The sequence below is a fragment of the Ptiloglossa arizonensis genome, chromosome 6 (assembly GCF_051014685.1).
Source record: "Ptiloglossa arizonensis isolate GNS036 chromosome 6, iyPtiAriz1_principal, whole genome shotgun sequence".
Lineage (NCBI taxonomy): Eukaryota > Metazoa > Arthropoda > Insecta > Hymenoptera > Colletidae > Ptiloglossa > Ptiloglossa arizonensis.
In genome coordinates, this window is record NC_135053.1 from 14,424,601 (window position 1) to 14,448,417 (window position 23,817).

At 46.0% G+C, this 23,817-nt stretch overlaps 1 protein-coding gene across 1 annotated transcript in view; it reads left to right on the forward strand.

The window, feature by feature from the left end:
- Window positions 1-23,817, forward strand: part of Ddr (discoidin domain-containing receptor 2) — a 256,459-nt gene that overhangs the window by 187,548 nt on the left and 45,094 nt on the right. The window contains exons 7-10 of the mRNA XM_076314016.1: window positions 10,455-10,594; window positions 11,473-11,680; window positions 17,398-17,553; window positions 20,677-20,852. Of these exons, the coding sequence (XP_076170131.1) occupies window positions 10,455-10,594; window positions 11,473-11,680; window positions 17,398-17,553; window positions 20,677-20,852 (680 nt within the window). The remainder of the gene's footprint in view (window positions 1-10,454; window positions 10,595-11,472; window positions 11,681-17,397; window positions 17,554-20,676; window positions 20,853-23,817) is intronic.

The following is a 23,817-nucleotide window of genomic DNA, read 5'->3' on the forward strand; positions in this document are numbered from 1 at the left end:
TCGAACGCGAGCGATTCCTGAACCGACGATGTAAATTCGACGATAACTCGGTGTTTCTGTGCACGGAGAATGTCGGAGAGGGTAGTCTGAGAACTTGGCACGAAGTTCGGGGAATCTTACGCGAAAGAGGGTTCCTTGAACGCGTGCAATCCACGGCAGTCGGTCAGCAGTGGCGTCTCGCGAACGCGATATACGTTCTCGAACCGGCGTAGGAGTTTAAAACGGAAATAAAATTCGCCTCCCTCCCCTCTATAGCCCCACGGACGATTCCAGGTGTGGTAGGCCGACCCGTAGATAAGAGAATCCACGGAAAGCCGGCGTTTCTCGGGGCCGTACGAGCTGTCTCGGACTCACGCCGAAGCCGAGGCGGCGGTGGCGGCGGCGTGTTCCGTGGCGCACTCGAATCTGTTCCAATTTACATTTATATTGAACCGCGCGGGCTAGACTGCAAGCCACACGGCTGTTTACCGGCTCCCAGGATACATTTGTGTCTTTCCATTTACGCGGCGCCTCGACGCGCATCGCCGCTACCGTACTTTCAGCTTCTTAAACTTTTAAACCTGTCGGGACTGCGTGCAGCCACTCGCGGCTCTCTTTAAACCGTGACGTTTCACGGAATCGGGAATCGGTGACGACGGTCTCTTCTACTTCGCTCACCTTCTCGCGGATTTCGATTACAGTTAACCCTTTCACGGTGGGGAGTTCAGAAATGAATTGCGCTCTGAGCAGCTGGCATGACGCGTAGAGTATGTAATTTTGTAGAGTATTTGGCGGCCCTAGGGGTCAAAGGTAAGGAAAAGGAGTGGGGAGGGCGTTTCATCCGGGACTGCTAGTGGACTCGTCAGTAAGGCATCCTGCAGGCCCTGCCTTATACGCCGGGACATTGGAACATCGGTAAGGGATCGTATATATACCGATCGGAGCAGGTAGGGGAACTTGCGGGAAACGGTTCGTGGTGAGTTTCCCTCTGGTGGCAAGCGTGGGTAGCGCCGCCACATAACCTCCTTGCCAGTGATAAACGATATTTGAAGTTCCGTCCTGATTGTCCCGGTGGCGTTGGTATATGTTCCGTAGTTCGGTTTTGGCACAACAGGCACAGGAGGAGGGTTGTCCAGAGTGGTGGAAGAGAAGAATGCTTCTTTTTCGTAGTAAGGCCCAGCTCTCGATTTCGGGATACGCGTGGCGAGCATCGTTTGCTCAAGCCGCGTTTGTTTGTTTTCCGACGTTGATACGTTGGCGAACGTACCTGTTTTTATCGAAACGCATCGTGTGGTCGGTGAATGTCGATTAAGCTGCCTGCTGTCCTCCTGGGGTTAATTTTGATGGTTAGCCGAGTAGCGTTCGTCGTCGTTGGCAAGTTGAGAAATCAACCCTAGGAGAGGGAGGATTAACGAAAATCTGCCTTTACGTTACATTCCTTCCGTCGTCCTCTGCTGCCTCTGCTGCTGTGTTGTTGTCCATTCCTTGCGTGTTCAGATCACGTCGGGGTCACCACTTTGGCGGCTCTATGTTGTGAGTAAGAATAAGGAGTGGGGAGAGCGTTTCATCCCGAGCCTGCTAGTGGACTCGTCAGTAAGGCATCTTACTTAGCAGGCCCTGCCTTATACGCTGGGACATTGGAAGATCGGTAAGGGATCGTATATATACCGATCGGAGCAGGTAGGGGAACTTGCGGGAAACGGTTCGTGATGAGTTTCCCTCTGGTGGCAAGCGTGGGTAGCGCCACTACAGTATGTAAGCATTGTAAATCGAAAGGTACACCATGTGGAAAAGAAATTTCTTATACCTTTTCAGAGTTTTACTGATAACAAATGAACGCTGCTAAAAAGCGCTGTTCTAGCGCTGTTCTGAGCGCCTAAAGGCACTGTTCGCCGCGAAAGGGTTAAACGCGAGGAAATACGGATTTCAAGGATACTTTGCGCAAAAGAACTGCGCGTTCAGTGTCTGTGTTGGATAGAGGTTTGACACGGGTGATGTATCAACGATTAGCGATTAACAAGTGAACACTACAGGGACTCTCGAAGGGCTTTTTTACGAAGACTCTCGAAATTCTACCAATTACATCTGTATATATACACGATGCAGAGTTTCCACTCATCTTTGTCTATTTCTTGCGCTGTAAGGTGAGCGCAAATCGAAAGTTTGATAACGAGATTTTCTTCGAAACCACTACACGTGGCTAATCGGGCAGCTTTTTGAGTCTTGCACGATGATTTCAAGAACTTTCAGTTTATGACTCTTGTGAAAGCTCCGCGGTTATCATTGAAAGAAAGTCCGAGAAAATATACTATACGCGAGTCTTAAATTTGCTAGCTGTTGCCAGAAGTTTCGGCAAATCGTACGATCAATCGCTACAGATCCTTTCATCGGTGGACCAGGGATATCAGGTACTCTGGTACCGTTTTGAATCAGCTTTCGTCGGCTTAGGCCAGTGTACTCGGAAAAAGTAACGGTCGCAATCGTTTCATGGATACTTGGGCTCTCGGCGAACGGAAACGAAATCGAGGCCATTTTGAACCTTGTGTCCCGACATCGACCGATTTCAAACGAGGTACAACGTTTGCTCGGGGATATTTTGTTTACATGCTTCTTGCCCGTGAGTACAATATACGTACCGTGTAACGTTTAATCGAAACCCGAGACGGTACAGGGGCAGAAGGAATACTGGGTGCATGACGCAGCGTAGCCAGAAAAATATGTTGGATCCCATGGGTAAGGAATGGGGAAAGTAACGGGTGTAATTATTCTGTGCGATGTCACGACCTTGAGTAAATTTTACAATCGCCTTTAAGCTACCTTAAACTTCTTCCTTCAAAATCGTTTTAAAATGGTAGTCTCACCGGTCGTTGAATTCGTTTCGATGTATAATACAGTGCTTCGTTAGAAAAAATACACGTTAACGTTCAAGAAAATGGCAACGACCTTCGAAACTCGTAAGAAATGATCGTGAGAGAAAAAGAAGCGTAGAAATTTCTCTCGATACATGTTTTTGCATCGAAGGATAGAAACAACGAAGGTATTAAGCTGTGAGCGATACACGAGTACGAAACAACGTGTACAAGAATACAGAATTACGATTAGTGAGGTGTTCAGGCCTCTTTGAGTCGACTGGCGAAAGAACCACCCGGTATATGTAGACCCGCGTAGAGGTCTCTTTATCCAACGCGACCGAGCCAGACGTGCTGGAACTACGTCGTCGGGCAACTCCGACTTTGTCCGGAGAGTTTCGAATACTTGGAGGGGTTCGTCGTCGTTGCGCCACCAGCGAACAATTCGATTCGTTTTCCCGTTAACGCGTCCACAGTCGCTGCTTCCGATTGCATACGCACCTACGTGAGTCGAGAACTTTGTACGTGTCTGTTCGAGTGCTCCGTTTTCGAGTATTTGTACGCAAACCGAGAAACACTCGCGTCGATTCCGCGCGGCCTATTCGGCAACTCCGTGGAGGCGGGTCGAAAATTTTCATCGAAAGAACGTATCGACAATTCACTTTGTCCAAGTCGAGGAACTCGCCGCGGGAATCGACGCGTTTCTTTTCTAACGATACGCGTTCTTATTCTCCTTGCATCTCCGAGTTTTGTACATGTCAATCGACGCTTACTTTTAGGGATGTTGGACAGGGGATAGAATCTTCGTGGCGGGAACGCATTAAATTCGAAGTTCGACGATGTAAAGTATGTACACGATGTAAGAGTATCAATTGGTGTACCGGACGACGAAGAAGCATCAAGTTATTTATTCTTCGCGCGAGATCGTGATACACGAGTCGTGTATCTGTTCGATGTACACTCGTTTCGCGGAAGTTGGACAGTGGATGACAGAAAAATCATCGGGAATGTATCGGCGAGCAATTACAATTACCGCGAGATGGCCGAGCGTCTGGAACAATTTTAGTATCGTTGCAAGATTGTCAATGGCCACGAATAACTAGGTAATGGGATAATAAGTTTCGGATTGCTACAAGATAAACGTCGAGATATGGAGAGAAGTTTGCCGGGTAGTTTGTCGTACTTCAGCAGCTTTGTCATCCTTGCGCCGAAGTGGGTACTTCGAATTCCCTCTTGTTCTTGGACGAGTTTGCTTGGTATATCGCTGGCAAGAGTAATAGGGGGATCAAGTACCGAATACGGTTCAAATATTATTGCAACTTTCGGGCGAGCGTTGCGTGTGAATGTTCGCGATCGCGGTCGTGTTCACTGTTCGGCCACTTCCACGAACAAATTGATCACTTACCGTAGTTTTAAAGTTTCCGGGGGCCGGTTAATCATCGCAATGCGACGGATACGTGCAGCGGGAACAAAATTAATTAGCGGCTCGGGTCCGTTCTCCCAACTGTGAATGGTAACGGGCATGAGCAGATTTCAGCTCGAAGAGACGAGAAACGGAACGACGAGGCCGGGTCTATGGGGTGGCCTGTGTATCGCGGTGAATCGATAAATTGATTCTGTCCCGAGTGTAGTTCATTAACGTGCCTCCGGATTTACCCCGCCGGTGAAGTGCGAAACTTCGATTTTAAACCCGGCACGAAATCTCGGGAGAGAAAAGGGTTCGAAATTAATATCGCAAGGGTACGCGTGAACGGGTACGCGGTCGATGTGTTCGAACAGAGACGAGTACGGTTTCGATGTAACGGAATTGTGCTCGTAGAGTGCGTTCAAAGCGGCTGAAAATAACTCAAAGTGGGAAACTAAGTGAAAACAAACAACGCACCCCCCCTCCGCATTATAAACATAGAACCAAACTTTTTCAAACACCAATCGTTATCGCCAATCGACCTAGAAGAGACAGAGTGGTGATCGGGAGAATTTCTACAGAGTGTTTCAAAATCGGTCGACACTTTTAAAAGTACTACACAGAGCCGTCATTAGCCTTCATTAGTCGTTGTTAATAATATAGTTGTTGGCGAAAGGTACAGTTTTGTATCTTCCAAGAGTAACCAACGCTTACGTAAGATGCGCGTAAGTTATATACATATATAACTTATATACATATATCTTAGTTTTCGAGTGACGAACGATAAAAAAAAAATGATCAAAGTGCCCCCTTCGTCCTTCGATACTTGTATTTCGAAGTCGTTTGAAATCTATCGCGCATTCAACAGAAAGCCTACAATGTACTCTACGAAGCTGAGAAGTTTACTTCTGGAAGACATAATCTTAACGACGCGTAAAGATTGCTCGACATTCTCCAAGCTCCTACGTAACAAATATTAAATTTCTTCTTCATCGATGATCCACAACTCGAAAACCAAGCTGCACAAGACACGTTCGTGCAACATTCGTTACTAATCACGTATTTTCGAATCACCCGGTATTTGTTCGAAAAACCGATGGTAGAAGCGTGAACCGTGCGAAATTATCTTCTGCCAAACCCGTTGATCGACGATTCGTGTCGAAGCGGAGTTATTCGCATCGTTCTTGTCCAGAATCGAATCACCTCCGTTTAAATCGCCGAAATCCCAACGGGTCGTTCTCAAGAGGTGACAACACGGGTCCATCGACACGGAACCCTCTTTACGAGCGCCATACGCGCGCTCGTATAGATTCGGAACGATTTAAGTGAGAAAATCATCAGGCGGCGAGTCTCCGGCGCGATATACTCACGGCTGGCGGTTATCTTACGACCCTTCTGAATGTTCAGAATTGATGGTAGATAGCGGGGCCGAAGGCGACGGCGACGACAGGAAACTGGAAACTATTTACTCGAGGGACGATATTAAGGGTGGAGTTTATATGAAAGCGGATAGATCAGAGCGATATAATGCCGGCGTACGGGTCTCGAACATTGTTGAGAGAACGGAAGGGACCGTCCCTGGAAAATCCAAAGCCAAAGGCACACCGGCGTGCACGAATACCGAATTGAAACGGAACGATCGAGACTCTCGTAAGTTTTAATAAGCTCTAAGACTCTTACAGCGCCTGCTGCAACAGCTCCGTTGGAATCCGTCACGGAATAGGAACGAAACGGAGCTGCCCTGTCTCTCCTCGGTGTGCTGCTCGAGAGCCCTTCGTTTTTCCAACCCTTTCTCTCTCCGATACCGTGCGCCCTCCTTTCTCGGAGAATTCGTTCGAGAACGAGAGATAACAGCGCGTAGGATTTATAGCGAAAAGAACGGAATCTCTGTAAGGCAGTGGAGCACGGATACTGTGTATCAACTTCTCGATCTTATAAAGTGGCATTAGGAACGTGGGTAGTGGGGGAAATTGAAACGCAACGTTTCGAATATCTCGTCCCCTCGAGTTAATCCTTTACTATTGCACGATCGAGGCACGCTGGATAATCGAGCGAAACCTTAACGATTCGTACGGTATAACCGACGAAACGGAATCGAGAACGCGATTTTTTCTTATTTTATTATTCTTCGTAACCGTCGTCTCCGAGTATGACAAAAAATAAAACAAAGAAACGAAAACGACGCGCGGGGAAACATCGCGTTTTTTGAACCGACTGCTGGGGAGAACAAAAAAAAAGAAAAAGACACTCGCCCGTGGAAGTGGTTAAATATAATTTCAAGTTTAAAATTAAAACGTATGTTTGACGAAATATACGTGTGTACGTACTGCTCTGGAGAGCCGGACGAAATTATTTGTTTTTCACTGTTATTAATTATACCTAACAAAGCAAGGAATTTCTTTGTTCCCTCTCCCTCAGAGAAACAAACGAAAAAAAGAATCGGTTAAATATTAATGAGAGAACTAGGAAATTATCACTTCGAAACTTGTTCCCGCGGTTTTAGTACTCCGTTAAAAATTCAATTTCGAAAGCTCTCATCGGATTACGAATCGGAAGGATAGGATTTGTACGTGGAGTTAAATGGTCATTTACAGTACTTCAAATGTCCATTTATAGTATTTCAAATGTACACGTACTGTTCCTTTGAAAGTTCTACAGAATTCTTCCTTCTTCGCTATCAATAATACCCAACAAAATCGATTCCTTTCTTCTTACCCGTAGAAGTATTTAAATAAAAATCAAAAGGCCAAAAATTTCGAAAAGTTCGTTTCCACGATTCTTTCGTCTCGCTTTAATAAAAAATGCATCCCCGAAAGTTCTGGTTCGATCGTGTATCGGAAGCACAGGATTCGTGTTTAGAGATAGGTGGTCACCTGCAAACTTCCGCTGTCGGTTTCGCTCGATTCCTGGCCCCACTTTAACCGTAAACCCCTCCCGGTCAATGATCAATATTGGTCGCTGTAAAAAAATAACAAAAAAAAGCAAAAAAAGCAAAAAAAAAAGCGAAAAAAAAAAATCCCTACACGACTACCCCCGCAAGCTGACATTTCGTGCTCTACAACTCCAATATCTAGACGTAACTAAACTTCCGCCGGTTCATCCCGGGAATGCGAGGCAACCGTGTAGTTCCCGGATCCGCGCATGCGGACGAAAGTTTGTCCGGAAAACCGCAGGGAGCGTCTGCTTTAAAGGTGAAAATTCGAAACGAACCGCGAAAAGTAACGGAGACCGAGGTTTCGTTGGAAAAACGCGTAACTCGCGGCGCAGCTGCTTCAGGGTTATCGCTGTACGCTTTCGATCCGCGCGTACACGCCCGCGATGGCTCTGCACCGTGGTATTTAACGAGAGGATCGCAATAACTGCCGTTGCGGCTCCGAAACTCTTCCATTTCACAAACAGCGTTTCGTTGCCCTCGCGGCGTGCATTCGAACACACGTAACGCGATGAGGGGACCGAGCGGGGTACACGAGAGCGAGGGGGAGGGGGAGGGGTGAAAGAGGAGGAGGAATATCTGGTACTCAGCGCCGCTGGTACGAGAGGGTAGACGCGCGGTACAGCGGGCTACCGAATGTTAATTCGAAGCGTAATTAATATTTCGCGGATGCTTCCGGCGAGGATCGATAAAAGCCCTGGATTTAGCTGCAAGGATAATTTCGGGGAATTAACAGGAATGGTAAACCGAGTATAAGTCACAAACTGCTTTCAGTTCTATGCGGGAATCCTCGAACCGGTAGGAGGTATTTCGGTAAATCGCGAAAGCTGATAACACGCTCGATAACAAATAACTATTCCACGCCTAGGTAACGTTCAACGCGATGAATGCATTTACCTTTTTTTTCTTTTTTTTTTTTTGTAGAGAAGTCTCGTTTAACGCGATGCTTGAAGCATTTCATATTTTTTTAATATTGTTGCATTGTACAGGGGAGACGAATCGATGAAATTGGTAAGTTCGGTCGTTCGTGGTTGTTTTCTGTGTAATATTTCATATTTTGATATCCTTTTTAGTATCGTTGTATAATATTTTGTCGTGAATGTGCATCGACGAGTGCATCGACGAGTGCATCGACTTTGACGAAATCTTGAACAGAAATCTTGAATACGCGATAGGATCGTCTTCCGTAGAATATTTAATATTTTAATATTTTTTTAATATTGTTACGTTTTATCGTGGATCTGCATCGACGAGTCTATCAACTTTTTGATAAAATCTTTAATATACGATAGGATCGTTTCCTCTGTAAAATAAGGGAGTAACGAGGGTCCCGTTCGTTTCGTTCTCATTTCGCATTCACCGAGTGACCCGTGATTTACGACCGATAACAAGCGGAAGTGTTTAACGCGATGACCGTTCCGATTTTTGAAAAAAGTCATTTCGTTCGATGTGCAATATTTGAATAATCTTTTCAATCGTATACCCTTTATCACGAAGCCGCATCGACGAAGGAACAAAAAAAAAAAAAAAGAAACGGTTCGTCAACCGTTTTGTAAAATTTTAAATACACGATTCGATCGTTTCCTTTGCAAAAAATTAATAAGCGTCCCGTTCGTTTCGTTCTCATTCCGCATTCATCGAGTAGCCCGCGATTAACGGCCGATAACAAGCGGAAATGTTTAACACGATGACCGCTCCGATTTTTTAAAAGAGTCATCTCGTTCGATCGCTTCCCTCGTTTGTATCCAACGTTGGAACATTTTTTAAATATCGCTATATTTCAACACCGAAGCTGAATCTCGATGAAAAAAATAATATAAGATCATCCACGCGATAATTTCTCGCAAAAATCCCGTACAAACTTTCGTTTCCTCCGTGACACAAGGAATTAATAAACTTTCCGTTCTCGTTCCGTATTCATCGAGTGGTCAATGTTTAACACGATGACTACTTCGATTTTTCAAAAGAGTCGTTCCCAAATTTTCCCCAAACGTTTGAACAATTTTTTAAACATTACCATATTCGATCACCCGAGCCGAATCGCGAAGAAAAAAAATTTTCAAATCGTCCGTCAACATTTTCGTGCAATTTCGTGCGCACTATCGTTCCCATCGCGACACTAGTAATTAATAAACTAGTAATTAATAGAATAAATTCCGTTCGTTTCGTTCTCATTCCGCATTCGTCGAGTGTCCGGTGAATTACGAACCGGGAGTGCACTTAGCTCGCGGCAACGTGTGTCCACGCGAAGCTGATTCGCGGGACTCGAGCGGAGAGTAAAGACGCGGAGGATTCCACGCGCGGAACGTTGAAATACCGGAACACCGTACCGATCTCGTCCCGGTTTTTCGTTCGCGGAGATGGCCGCGTATTCAATGCAGTCGCAGATTGCACGTAACGCCTACCATTTCGCATTCAGCTGGCAATTAATTAAGGCAACATTCAAAGACCAGCTGTCGTTCGGGCGAAAATAGGTTGGCCCGGAACTCCCCCGCTAAAAGAGCCTCGCGCAATTTGCAACAAATGCGTCCCCGCGTTGAAACAATTTGTTCGTTTGATGCGAACGCCCACCGACCCTGTTCACGCCGCGCGCAAACAAATTTCGAGCGTCACGCGCGAATCGCGGATTATTTATGTTACAGATTTTATTGTCCCCGTTTATCGGGGTGGCGGGTACTCGACGAAGCGATCGGGATCCAACGGTGTAACCCGTCGATGTACAAATTCGTCGAACTGCGGAAATATTCTCTGTTCGCTCGTCGACTCGACAAAAAAAAAAAAAAGAAAAAAGTAAAAAAAAAGGAGAGAAAAAAAAAACAAGAAAATATTCATACGTACTAAAAATCGTGAAACGGTGGTCCACGCCGGGCGAATACCATCGGCTGAACCCGCGTCGGTCAAAGGTTCGATATTTATCGAATCGACTGTCGAATACGTGGGTATGCGCGACCGCCTGTACACGCGAGAACGTATGCGCGCGACAAAGACGAAAAAAGAAATGGTTTTACCTCTACCGCGCCGCGTGATTCAACGATGGATTAATTTCGTCGACCGCGAGACGAAATCGAGGAAACGAGAATTTTAATCGTACGTCCCTTCGATTAATGGGTGTCTTCCTTGTTACGTAAATGCGCGAATTTTTTCGAAGCTACATCGGTTCGCTCGTTTCGTTCCACAGATACGAGAATGGTACGATCCAATAGAATACCACTTATACGGGATAGACGAATAATAATTTTCTCAAGGAATACTTTTCGAAATAGCGAACCGATTCTCTGCTTTGTTCCAGGATACGAGTGGGTCGGCTGGAGAAACGACACGCCCAGTATGCTAGGGCGTCCCGTTGAAATAACCTTCGAGTTCGACTATTCCAGGAACTTCACTGCCATACACTTGCACACAAACAATTACTTCACCAAGGATGTACAGGTACGTTGGCACTTCGCGGAGTTACCCTACCGACGATGAATTTCGTGAACGCGGGGCGACGTTTCAATATCTTCGAATCCACTTACTCGGTTTCGCGAACGAACGGACAGGACAATACAATTCGAACACGCTTTCCACGGATTAATATCCCTATTACTACTATTATTCAACGGGGAAAATTATCGATGTTTACTTAATGCGTTCAAGTCGGTGAAATCCACGAATCGGTGATGATTCGTCGAATGTGACTCTCGCTCTATAATAAGGAACAAATCCCCGCGATGGACGTACATCGCGTATAATTATCCGGACGGGGGACTAATGATTCGATGAAATATCCATCGGTCTCGTTGGAAAATACCGAAACGGGAGCATCTCGACGATGCTTGGGTTTCGACGATACGTCGTCCGGGTAACATCGTGAATAATTAAATCGCTAAAATCACGTTTCACCGCCGGGTGTAGAAAATTCACGATGAATACGACGGTGTACCGTTCGCGGCCATCGTGGACCGCACACTCCGCACGCGGCCAGACCGTGTCGCGGAATGTTCAATTTCTAGCGAGGACGGATTAAATTTTTAATTCGATCGGTACCAGCGACGTTTTTACACACCGTTCGAGAAACGAAATTGCCTCGAGTGGCCGATAGTTATTGCCCTATTCGCGTACACACGCGAGGCAACCGTATACACCCCGATCGAGCAGAGGAAAGACGACGAAGGAAACGAAGAGGGGAAAGTAGAAAAAGAAGAGGTAGTGGAAGAACCGTTTCCATCACGTTCAACGATTTCCTCCCTGTTTACCCGTCCACCGATCGCTTCATCCCGGCCCTGCCACGTTGTATATATATATACACACACGCGATTCCTTCGCAGGTCTTTTCTTACGCGAAGGTTTATCTTGGCGCCGGTGGAAACCAGTTCAACGGGGAGCCAGTCCAGTTCTCCTACATACCGGATCTGGTGTTAGAGCAGGCACGTGATGTTACCATAAAGCTTCACTCACGTGCCGGTCGCTTTCTGAAACTGCAGCTGTATTTCGCGGCACGGTGGATCATGCTCAGCGAAGTAATCTTCGAATCAGGTAAGGGAAACCGACCAGAAAGAGAGAGGGCGCCTCGATAAAAATCCCACGCGTTTCATCGCGCGCGAACCGACTTCGTACTACACGCAAAACGAAGGTAAAAGTCGATGGTAAAATTTAAAATATACTCGTTCTCTTCGATCTTACCGGAAAATATCTATTTCGAGGCGGGACAAATACTTGGTGAAAGAAGAAGTCGCGTAACGTCAAACTTTAAAAGATCTTCGGTGCTTTAGATAAGTAACTTCGGTGAAATAGATAAGTAACTATTTCGGACGAGAAGCAGTTCAACGTTCAAATTTGACGTATCTTGATTATTTTTGAGCGCGCGAGAAAATATCTATTTCGAGAGGGAACGCAAATTAAGAAGAAGGTTCAATGATAAAATCTAAAATATTCTTGTTCCCTTCGATCTTACCGGAAAATATTTATTTCGAGGCGGGACAAATACTTGGTGAAAGAAGAAGTCGCGTAACGTCAAACTTTCAAATATGCTTTAGATCGTACAGGGAATATCTATTTCAAGAAGGAAATAGATAAGTAACTATTTCGGACGAGAAGCAGTTCAACGTTCAAATTTGACGTATCTTGATTATTTTTGAGCGCGCGAGAAAATATCTATTTCGAGAGGGAACGCATATTAAGAAGAAGGTTTTTGCCTCGAGGTCGTTTCTAAAATTTTATCGACGTCTTTTAACACGGAATAATCGTACATCTATTACTATATTTATTACTACTATTATTTCTTTTTTTAGCGTTAGTTTAGATAAATAACGAGGGGAGAAGGCGAGGTAAAATTTAACGCCCTTCTTACGAGGGCGTAGAAAATTGCCCTCTCAACGTCCTTTTGCAAAATAATTAAACGCACCAAGCCAATTGAACATTTACCGAAGGTCATCGTAACACGTGCTCGAATTTCTCAAGATATCGGCTACAATATCGAAGCAAAAGAAATTCGACCTTCGAAGCGAAAGAAATTCGACCTCGAGGAAAAAATTCATCGCCTCTTCGAAACAGACATTTTTCTCTCCACGGATGTTTTCTCTTGAAACCAACGGAGATATTTTACGTTCGGCTGTTAAGTGACCCGCTCTGTATGTAAAAAGAAAAGAACAACGTCTAGGGCTGCGAAGAGGGACAGAAATGGGCGGACAGACACGCGAGAGGGACAAGGGTGTCCGCGATACCGTGATATCGAGAACGAAATAACTTCTCACGGATTTGGTGGCTGCCACGGCAACTTGTTCGGGGCACGAAGAATTTACCGCGAGAGCCGCGTCCTCCGCGAACTCGGGATCAAGAAACGGATGAGTTTCGAAGTCCTTCTTCTCCGTTATCCAGAGTCGAGTCGATTTCCAATTTTCGGTGACACGGTCCTGTCGTTCCGCCGCGTGAGCGATAGAATTATTGGAAAAAGATGAGGGATAATCAGGCACCTCTGCGCGAACGATGATACGTCGAAGACGGGGACATTTTCGCCAAGACGGGACAATGAATTCCACGAACGCGACTGTCGCGATGGAATCCTTACCGGCACGAGCTAAGCGGGAAATCTTTGCATCGCTGTGCAACTCGAGCGAACGAGGATTCCAGATCGACGAAAGTTAGTTCGACTGCTTTCGGTACGCGACGAGTGCTTTAACCTCTTTTATCGGTATTTTACGTCCTGTACGTACGCGACCATTAAAATTGACCTCCATTAATGAGGGACCGTTCGTCCAGAAATTTATTATTTTTTCAAGTATCTTCGTTCAATCCACGAATATTGTTTGGTTGGCTACAATTAAAATTTCGTACCGAAAAATTCAAAATTCTGTCATATGTAGAATATTTGGTAGCACCTACAGAGGGTGATAGAATCATTCTACGTGAGAAAGTATGAAATAGAATTGTTCCCTACGAGGCTTTCTTTTCGAGAAAAACGACTTTAAATAGTTCCCGGATACTAGGAAGAGCACTATTGCACGCACAGAAAATTTGAAAGTATTTTCAACGATTTTTAAACGAATACTAATACCGAAAATAAATTAATACGATAAATATTTAAAAAATGGAAGTCTTCCTTTTTGTGCATTCTCGAGTGTCGATTGGAATTAATACGAGTATAAAAGTACGTCTCGTCGAGACAATCGAGTATTCTAGAGAGAAAGATCGATCTTCGGTTAATATGATACTATGAATAAGTAGAATGTTGAGATTCTTGAATAATTTCTCGGTTTCGAGCTTCACGAAGCTCGATTAAAACGTCCGATAGAATTCTATCCTGTATATTTCCATATCTTTTACTTACGATCATTCTCCACCTGCTCGTAATAGACAGACATTATTATTTTTGTTCCAATTAATAATTACAATTCCAATCCGGTGGTTTTCAACGCAAGAGAAACGTATCGTTTCCACGACCGTACGAAATATCGGGATTAAACCGTAAGAGCGCCGTTACAATAATAATCCGCAAACGCACACGTATCGAGTAACCGTGGTACCTAATCTCGACGGACCAGCCACGTGCGAGGGACGTGCCCGACATCTTCGACTCGCGGAAACTACAATCGTACAGTGGCCGTATTCCAGCGACGCGGAGGGCTTAATTTATACGAGCGCCGCGTGGAAAAGTATTTTACGATGTCAACGTGTCGCGGTGAGAGAATTTCGCCACCCGATCGGCTTCGAACGCGTCTCACGATCGAGTTTTATTTCACGGGCGTATCCAGCCCGTAACTGAAATCCGAATATTACACCGTTACGTCTCCACTTACGGTGTCGTATCTCGTTCCACGGTGGCGTACCGAAGGGAACAACTTATTAACCGGAAGATATTCGCTTCGCGGCTAGTAAGATATTCAGAAGCGGTCTTGGCGGTTATTCCACCGGTGTTGCACGGTCGACTTTAAACCATCACGACCGGGCAAAAAGTGGAAGTATCCGCGGCACGTTGTACGAATGAGAGCACGTGGTCGCGGGCCAGAAACGAAACTTACTCCCGAAGCTGCACGCGGAAAGTTTTCGCCCGAACGAGCGAGACAAGAGAAAGAGAGAGAGAGAGAGATAGTAAGAGATAGTAAGAGAAAGTGAGTAAGAGAGAGAGAGACCATCGTTAATCATTCTCTCAGTGCGCCGGTGTTTTCTCGTTCCGCGAAAGATAACTTCGATTGCTTAGCCCCGAAGTGGCTGGAATTCCACGCCATCCGTATCTCACATAATTCGCGTTCGTTTTTTTGCGCGAACGTGGCGCGAATCTCTCCCACAGATTTCTATTTAATTCTCCGCCACGTCGATTCGTTCTTTCATTTCCTACTTCCTTCGTCAATAGAATAGAGCGCAATGATTCCCATCGGTTCGCAACCAAACGGTTAGATATCCGATTCGCGGGAAAACTCGATCACTTTTCGAGCATAACTCGAGCTTTGGACGGGAGGAGATTTCCTCGAGGTGAGGAGCGGTGGGAGCATCGAGGATATTTATATTGCACGTGTTCGCAAAAATATCGCTCGGGTGTCTTTCGACGATTTTCATATTATACGTACAGAATCATTCTACTTTGCTTCGTACTTCGAATGGAGACTGTATCATTCTACTGCAGGGTTAGAAATCTACAATCTTGAAACATTCCACTTTTCGCATCGATATATTTCCAAACGGTGTCACCATGGTGAACGTCTTACAATTCCAAGAGTGGAGGAAAGTTTTAAACGTAAGAAATTATGGATAACTTAAACCTACTCTTTCTACTGATACGTCGCTGTAGATCTAACAATTATCTCGGACACGTAAAGTTTCATTTTTCTTATTGGAAGTTTTTCAAAAAGTCTGAAAACCATTGGTATACCTTGTGACGTTCCTCGTACGTGTCATTTTCCCTCCAAAATATCCGTGTACAGCCCTGAGAAACGAGAGCGAGTTTCGAACGCGCACGCGTAAACCAATGCATCCGATCAACGAAGCGGAGTGTCGTCCCCCACCACTTCCCATTCCGTGTCTCGCGATTACTCGTTAGACGGCTGGCCCCCACCCGTCACCTTTCACTTCGGTGTTAATTGGCTCGTAGCTCATCCGTTACGCCGCCCCGAGTCGAGTGAAAGTTTCTCCCCACCACGGTCGCCCCCACTCCTGGTCCGCACTCTCTCTCGGCCGAGCTGTACGCGTACGTACCGGTGTACTCTCTCCGGCGTACGCCCACGTGTATTTTACGCGACGTAAACGAGAGAAGAATCGTAATTAGTCGCGATTCGGTCCGATTCGCTATCGCGGTGCACAATCGATACAGATATCCCGAACCGGTCTCTGCCGTTAAACGATCCGAGACGAAACTCACCGCGGGGGGATTCGGGGTTCGAACTCGAGTCGGGGAGCCCCTGGAAAAGTTCGGCGTCGGTTCGTTGCACCGTCCAAGGGACCGAAAGCGTCGTTAATCATTCGACGGGGTGGCCCCCGCGGTCTCTAGCCACGAACGTTAACTTCCATCGAGCGGGAGCGGTCATGGCCGCCCGCTCGTCACACGGTTCTTCGTGTTCACGCTGCGAGCGTGTCATCGATGGGAAAATATATCGATCGCACAGCATGGGCCGCTTACCCCGGGCTGGTGTGGACCGAGTCCTCGCGCGAAGAAAATCCTCGACGGCACGTTCCCGCAACGATAATTAATGTCCACTCTTAACCGGCGACCGTGGACGCAATTAACAATTCTCGAAACGGCGCTCTCCTTCCAGAGTGCCTACCCCTACCCTTCTCTCATCCCCCGCGAAGTCTCGTCGAACCGACTGTAAATTAAATGTTCGCTGTACGATGTACCATCGGGCAGGCAGGCAGGCGTCACGGGACTCGAATCCCGGCAATTCATCCCGACCGGCGAAAGTTTGAAATACGAGTATTTTGCATCGCGAAATTGCCACCTTGGGCTGGCTCGGCTCGGTCCTTCCGGTACCCGCGGCGTTCTACTCGAGCGGAAACTTCGGCCACGGAGTTTTATCAACATTGTTGCGATCCTTGAACTTTCGCGATTTACTTCTAATTAACCGAGCGAAATACTACTTCCGCCATTTCGGTCCAGAGACCGTGGTTCCCTTGGTTTTCGTTCTCCTCGAGCTCCGTCCGATCGGAAACCGTTAATTCCGCGAGTTATTGCACGCAACTCGGACGATATTCGCGGTGTCGTGAAATTTTTCTCTCGCCAAGTATTCTCTCTCTGTAATAATTTATTACGATGATAACGGTACCTCGTATCGATAAGTATTTCGTCCGAGAATACATCATTTCCCCGGAGGTGTTCACAATATGGAATATTCTTTCAGATATTTTTCACTTATCGTGTACTTTGAAAATTAGAAATATTTTGTCACTAATACGCAAAGAACCGACGTACGGAGTAATTTAAATTGAATATTTTGTCAGAACGGTACAAATTTCTAGATACTTTCAATGCTCGTACAGTTTGAAGATAGAAAATATTTTCTTACCAGTTTGAACAGAGTGTGTCGTTCGAATGTCGAATTGAACCAACGTAGAGAGTACTTCGGATGGAATATTTTGTACGACGCAAGGGCATCGTAACGTTATTAACGCGATCGCGGTGTTTGAAAAGTAAGAACCGAACGAGGCGATAACTCCATTAATTTCGCTTTCGTTGAACGGTGGGCACGGCGCGCGTAAAAGACCGTCGCGACGCTCAATTCCTTTGATGGCCGCAAATTTCATTATTCTTCGTCCCTGATGCGCAGTAATCTCCGAATGGAACAACACCGACGACGAGGAGCCGAGGAACAAGAGTGCCATTGTATCGGCGACTGGCAGTCCCTATCAGAACAACGAGGGTCCACTGCAGAGAGACGAAGTGAAGGCCACTTTTAATAAGGAGGAAAACAACGATAATGCTCGTAAGTCTCCCCGGCTGGTTTTTGGTATTGTTGCGTCGAAGGGTTCCCTTCGTAATTTTCCGCACGATTTCCACTCCTCTTTATTTCCCCCCGCCCCGCTTTTTACCATCCCCACCCATCCGGCACCGCGACCCGCCTTTTTGCGCTTCGTAGCTGCACGAAAATTGAATGCCGATCACGAACGGCCCTTTTTTTTTCCACCTTTTTTTTTTTTTTTTTTCCACCGTGTTGCTCCGTTCACTCTCGCAATGTCAATTCGGTACAATGGAGCGAAAGAGCGCGTGTAAAGAGATTTTGCAAAAATTTGATTTCGCTCACCTTTGTTGTAGGTAGTTTTTAAACGAAACGTTCCGCGACGACTAATATCAAATTTTTCCATTGTTTCGCCCGTTCTCGGAAACGTCACGGAAAATCCTGTCGATACATTTTAACGTTGCATTACCGATTTCCCTTTTTTTTTTCGAGAACGCGATAATTAACCACGGTACTTTTAAACCGTTCCTCTTTGATACCCGTTCGAATCGCGAAATTTCGGAAAAATCAGTGTGGAATTTTCGCGGACATCGTTCGGTATGATATTCAAAATTTTTCGATTCGTTAGATTCATTCCTGGAAATGTATACGCGTTAGAAAATGATTACCGTACCGGTTACCTAGCGTACTCGTTTCCTTTCCTCGTTTCTTTTAACGCGCCGTAATGTCTCGCGGACGTTCTTGAAAATTCTCGGTGCTTGGTCAAAGAAACGAAGCGGAATCGAGCGACGATTGGAGTCCATCGACTCCTCGCGGAGTCTATAAACCGATAACGTGCCGTCCATTCGTTTTATTTTCGTCGCGAGGAAAGCAAAATCTAATTAATTTCTTTCCTCTCCGCTCTGTTCTCCGAAGAGCGTTTCTCTTTGAACCGAAGTGTTAAAGGAAGTGAAGCCAAAGTACTGTCCGACGTTACACCGCGGTGGTCGTTTTAACCGGTAAACTGTCCAATTGTTATCCAGTACCGTCCCTTTGAGACTCCCCGACGATGTTGAACCTAATCGATCGTTATGACCCGAACGACCGTGACTCGTTTTACTTTCCGTAAAGCAAACCGATCGAATTACCGCTGGATTATTGCGCGAAGAATCCGGAGGGGAGGCTCGATTCTTCAACGACTTCCTGGAACCACGTTACAAGTACGTTGGACGAACTTTTATGTCACTTTGCTTCGCGAGTTCTTTGCCACGAGTTCCTGGAAAATCGCGACACGTTCCCGTTGAATTTGTCGCGTCGATAGCGATAATCCAAGCGCGATTCGATCTCGGGAATTTCCCAGACTCTCGACTTCACCGGTAATTACACGAATGACTCCGACGTGTCCACGAATACGTGAAACAAACAATTCGTGGAATACCTCTCGAGTGCATTTACCATGCTAATTGTTTCTCTTCCTCGAATCTTCCCGTCTTACTTCTAACTTCGTTCAAAGAGAGATTTCGATACGATATATCTCAAAAACACTTTGGACACCTTCGAAGACACTTCCTTCGAACGTAGAATTTTTATTTCCAAATAAAAACGTGTGCCCTTATTTCGACAATCATTCCACCTCGCGCTCGTTTCATTCTCGAAATAGAACCGTGTTATCCAGTTTCGCGAGTAATAATTTCCCCGGCGAAATGGGATACCGCGATTCAATTAAAAAAAAGAGAAAAAAGAACCGAAAACCCAGAGAGTTATTTAAAATAGTATTTCGTTGTAACCGTTACGTAGGTACGATCCACGCGTTTCATCGCGTATATTCCCGGGCAAAGGGTTCTCCCTGTACCGGAATCGGTAATAATAAAAATGTAGTTTCTCGACACGGCGTTCGCGCGGCACCGAGCCGCGCTATTACACGTAAGGCGTCGAAAGGAAAATTAAAGGGCGGCGCGTTCGAGCCCCGTCGCGAAACGCTCGTTACATTTGATCTTTCGCGCGGTAGAACCAATATTCCGTTTCCTGCGTAATAATCTTCAAGCTCGTGGAAATGGGAACAGAAGGAACCGAGCTAGAACCGTTAAGGGGCTGCGGAACGCTGTGTTTTCCCTTCGTCGAGTCGATGTGTATTCGCGCGGAGCGTAACGGCGCGAGTGTCGGACGTGGAACGAAACGAGTCCGCTTCGTAGCGATCTCAAGCGGAGCGGGAAGTCGCGGGAAATTGCAGGAAAATTTCTTTCGCGGTGTTGGACCGGGGAGATTGGAACGCGATCGAACGAAACATCGTCGCTTTGAATTTCTCTCTTCTGTTTTCTTTTTATTTTTGCTCTCTCTCCTAATTTGAAAATAATTCTCCACGAGCGTCCGGTTATCATCCACGTGGATACACGGGCTCTGTCCCGGCGGTGGACAATGAAAAGACGGATAACGGTCATACGATCTTCCAATGAAAGCAACGAATCGATAAAGTGCTGGTCGACCGTGATCCAATTACGAGGAGCACGATGAACGTAATCTTCATTATCGTCCCATCGTGCATTATGCGAAGCTGCCTTCGCGATAATATCCAGCGTGATAGGTCGTGTACATTGGTGTATCCGGTGACCGGTACGCAGAGACAGGGAGAGAACGACGTATTAGCGTGCGTGGCTTCTCGGAGCACGTACGAACGTCCACCGGGACATCGAAAGCACGTCGAAATCGAAACGTGGAGGACGACGTTTAACTCATCGTCGCTTCTGCTAATTAGACGATATTGGACCCCTTGTCACGGGAATCGGTGGAACGCGACCAAAGCGAGACAATTGGCTCGATCGATGCTCGAAATATTTTCATCGTTCGCGTCAACGACGTATTAAAAATATTTCCGGTCGTTCGTCGGTTGTGGTACAAACGAGGTGGGGAAAGAAAGAAGGAGGTGTTTTTGAGAACAATTCGAGACTCGATTATTGTTCTCCTCTTTCGACTCATTTCGAGCCACGGAATCTACCTGATTTAGTGTACCGCGAATTACGGATACGTGTACAAGAGTCGCGAAGAACTTAACCGTGGAAGAAGTCCAGAGTCGCGTAATTTTCAATATTATTCTAAATTGAAAGTTTTCGATACAACGAACAACGATGAATCGCACGAGAAACGATACTAAGGTAATACACGTGCACGTGTCAGTTCCAGAGAAAAGCAAGGAGCCGGAATCGAAACAGTTCGTCGGCCTGGTGATCGGGATACTAACCACCGTGATAGTGATGCTGCTGGCCGCCATCATGTTCATCTTCTACAGAAATCGAAGGCTCAAGGCTGCCCTTGCGCCGTCTACCTTCTACGACCAACACGGCGATCTGAAGGTAAGGGAAATGGCTTCTGATAAGCCGAGATAAATTTCACAAAGAGACGTTATATAGATATGTACAACGCCGTTTAATCTTTCACGCTCGGAAGCCGACTCTCAGTCACCGTAGCAATTTAACGCAGCGACTCGCGTCGTAACTCACCCGGTGAAAATTACAAGATCTCGCCGTTCGATGGTCGCTTCTCGCAAAACTGTGAAAACGTACGAAATAATGTAAAAAAATTACGCTCGAAATTTAACAGAAAAATTCTCTCCGAAAGATCTACGAAACCAAAATTTCCGAACAAATCGAGCCAAGGTTCGTAATCGCTCTTACCCAATCTTATTGCAACTTTCTGCTCCGAAACGAGATAAGAATTCCACTCCGATCGAGGCCCGCGATTTAAAAATAATTACAAGATAAACACGCACGGTGTTTAATAAACTGTTGAATAAATGTTATCGTTGAATTATAGAAGAGTACCGTTCAATGTGGCACCGTTCGATAAGTTTCATCGAACGACGAAACTTATCGAACGAGCCAGTAAATAGAAATACGGGGAAGGCGGTCGCGGAATTTTTCTGAAATTCAATCAGCCCGGATTGAAACTATCGTTTGAAAGTTTCGAATCACTCTGGTTCCCAGTGGTTGCGTCACCGTCACCGTCACCGTACCTCTCGTTCGAAATCCTCGAGCGAGTTCGTTTCGCTCCCGTCACTTGGTCGTCCGCGAAGTTATACACGCAGCTGTGTCGTCGGGTGTCGTCTCGCAGCGCGTGATTCTCGCGGAAATTGTTAGTAACGCGAGCGACGGGGTGGTGCCCGGCCTGTTTCGCTCGATTCGTAACAAGGAGACCGGTTCGCGGTCGTAGGAACGAGGCATTGAATGCCGCCTCGTTACCGCCGGGTAATGCTTTAACTCGACGCCGCCAATTTGGTAAATGACGACGATCTCGTTCCCTCGGTTCCGATCCACGGTAGCGATTTTTCTCTACGGTGGGATACCGTCTCGGATCTCGTCCATCGAGATTCATTTTGTCCCTAATAAACCGAACCCGAACGCTCGGCCACCTATTTGCCCCTCTGTTCCCAGGCCGCTCGACGAAAAGCCTTTTGAGCAATCATGGAAAACGTCTTAGCCGTGTTAGACGTGTCGGCCTGGATACGAGAGCCCTAGGGAGCGAGAGAGAGTCAAATATTTTCCTTGAAAGCGGGTAAAGGGGCAACCGGGATTGCGCGTCAAAAGGAATCCTCGATAAATAGCCGCGAAACTGTAACGAGCCCGAATCTTCGCCAGAGGTAACATTTTAATCGCGAATAGTCGCTTCGTTCCGTTCGAAATTCTTTTCGTTCCACGTACCTCCGTATTTGTACGGATCGAACGAATTCTCGCGGATTATTTCGCCGAAGGAAGGAAGGAAGGTTAACCGCCGCGAGATTTTATAAAATACGAAACGAAATGGATTTTTTGCCGGGAAGAATACCGAGGAACTGCAACAAATCCGAATGTTCTTCGGGTGGAACGTTTTAATCGCGGACAGCCGCTTGCTTCGTTGCGATAAAAAGTTCGCGTATTTTGGCAAAGGTCGAAAAAGCTAACCCTGTATCGCTTCCGGACGGCTCCATCGTGCAATATTTTGTAAACACGGGACAAAATGGATTTTCTACGAAAATATAAAAACAATACCGCGAACTGGCCCCGGCGAAACATTGCGGCGTAACGTTGCAATTTTTTCGAAACTATCGGCTCGTAAATCCGACGCGACGATGACGGATGGCGCGTTGTATTTCTCGTATTAACGAAAGACGGATGCTTGTCGTGGAAACGCAATTGTCACGCGCTCCGTACACTGTGCGTGTACATCGTTGAAATGTAAGAGTCGAGAGTGATCGTGACCGCGACGTATGTGAACGCGAATAGATGTATTAAATTGTATCGGGTGCCATCTAGAATTTTGCGTGTCTCCGTACACGTGACGAGATCACACAATGAGATCTTGTTTTATACCGATCGCAATGTTAAGTAATAAACGAAGCGTTAGCCACTGCACGTGATTGTAGAATTATTGGGTTGTTCGGAAAGTCATTTCGTTTTTTTTCTTTTTTGGTGAAAACGAAGCACGACTTTTTTAAAGTGTATGAACATTTTATTAAATTATATATTCTCCAATTTGGAAAACGAAATCACTTTCCGAACAACCTAATAATATACGTACAGTAAAGATAGTTTCTTTTGATCGTTTGTCCAAGAAAACTGGTCGATCTTTTTACCGTGTTTCGAATAGATGTGTATCGTGACAAGAAGAACGTCACTGACACGATGTTATATATTCTTCGAGAAGCTAAACCCTCGAGATAACAGGTCGGTGTTCCATGGAGAGGGAAACAGGAGAGGGGAACGCGATAGGTGCAAGAAAACCCCATTGGTGGTAGAAACACAAGGCCCAAATGGCTCATAGCACAATGCTCTATTGTGCAGAGGGGTGCAAACGAGTTTATCGCCGAGAATTAGGTAGCATTGGTCCTCACGAAATTATTTCGAACGAACTTTCGCCCTGGAGTTCCGTTCGTACCTTCGTAAGTGTTTCTCGCTACACATCGAGAGACGACGAAATAAAAAACGAAGAAAATTCGGTTCGAGAGTAGTAGCCGAGCTCCTCGAAGAGAAACAAAAGTTAAAAAAGAACCGAACCAACGAACGGTGGACAATAAACTAGAAAATTAAGAAAATTCCCTTCGAAACTCCGTCTCGGTGTTAAGAGAAAAGTTGATGAAAAAAGCTGAACCAAAGAATAGAATCCCCGTTGTATAAACCGAAGAAATATCCTCCGCGCAAATAATGTTCGGATAGGAGCGTGGAAGGTATTGTACAATACGGTCGAACACATATCGCCGGACCCTTTTCACCCGGCTGTACGAAATAAAACGTAGCCATTACTCGGAAACAAAGCGACCTTAAAAACCTCTCCGCAGTGTCATAT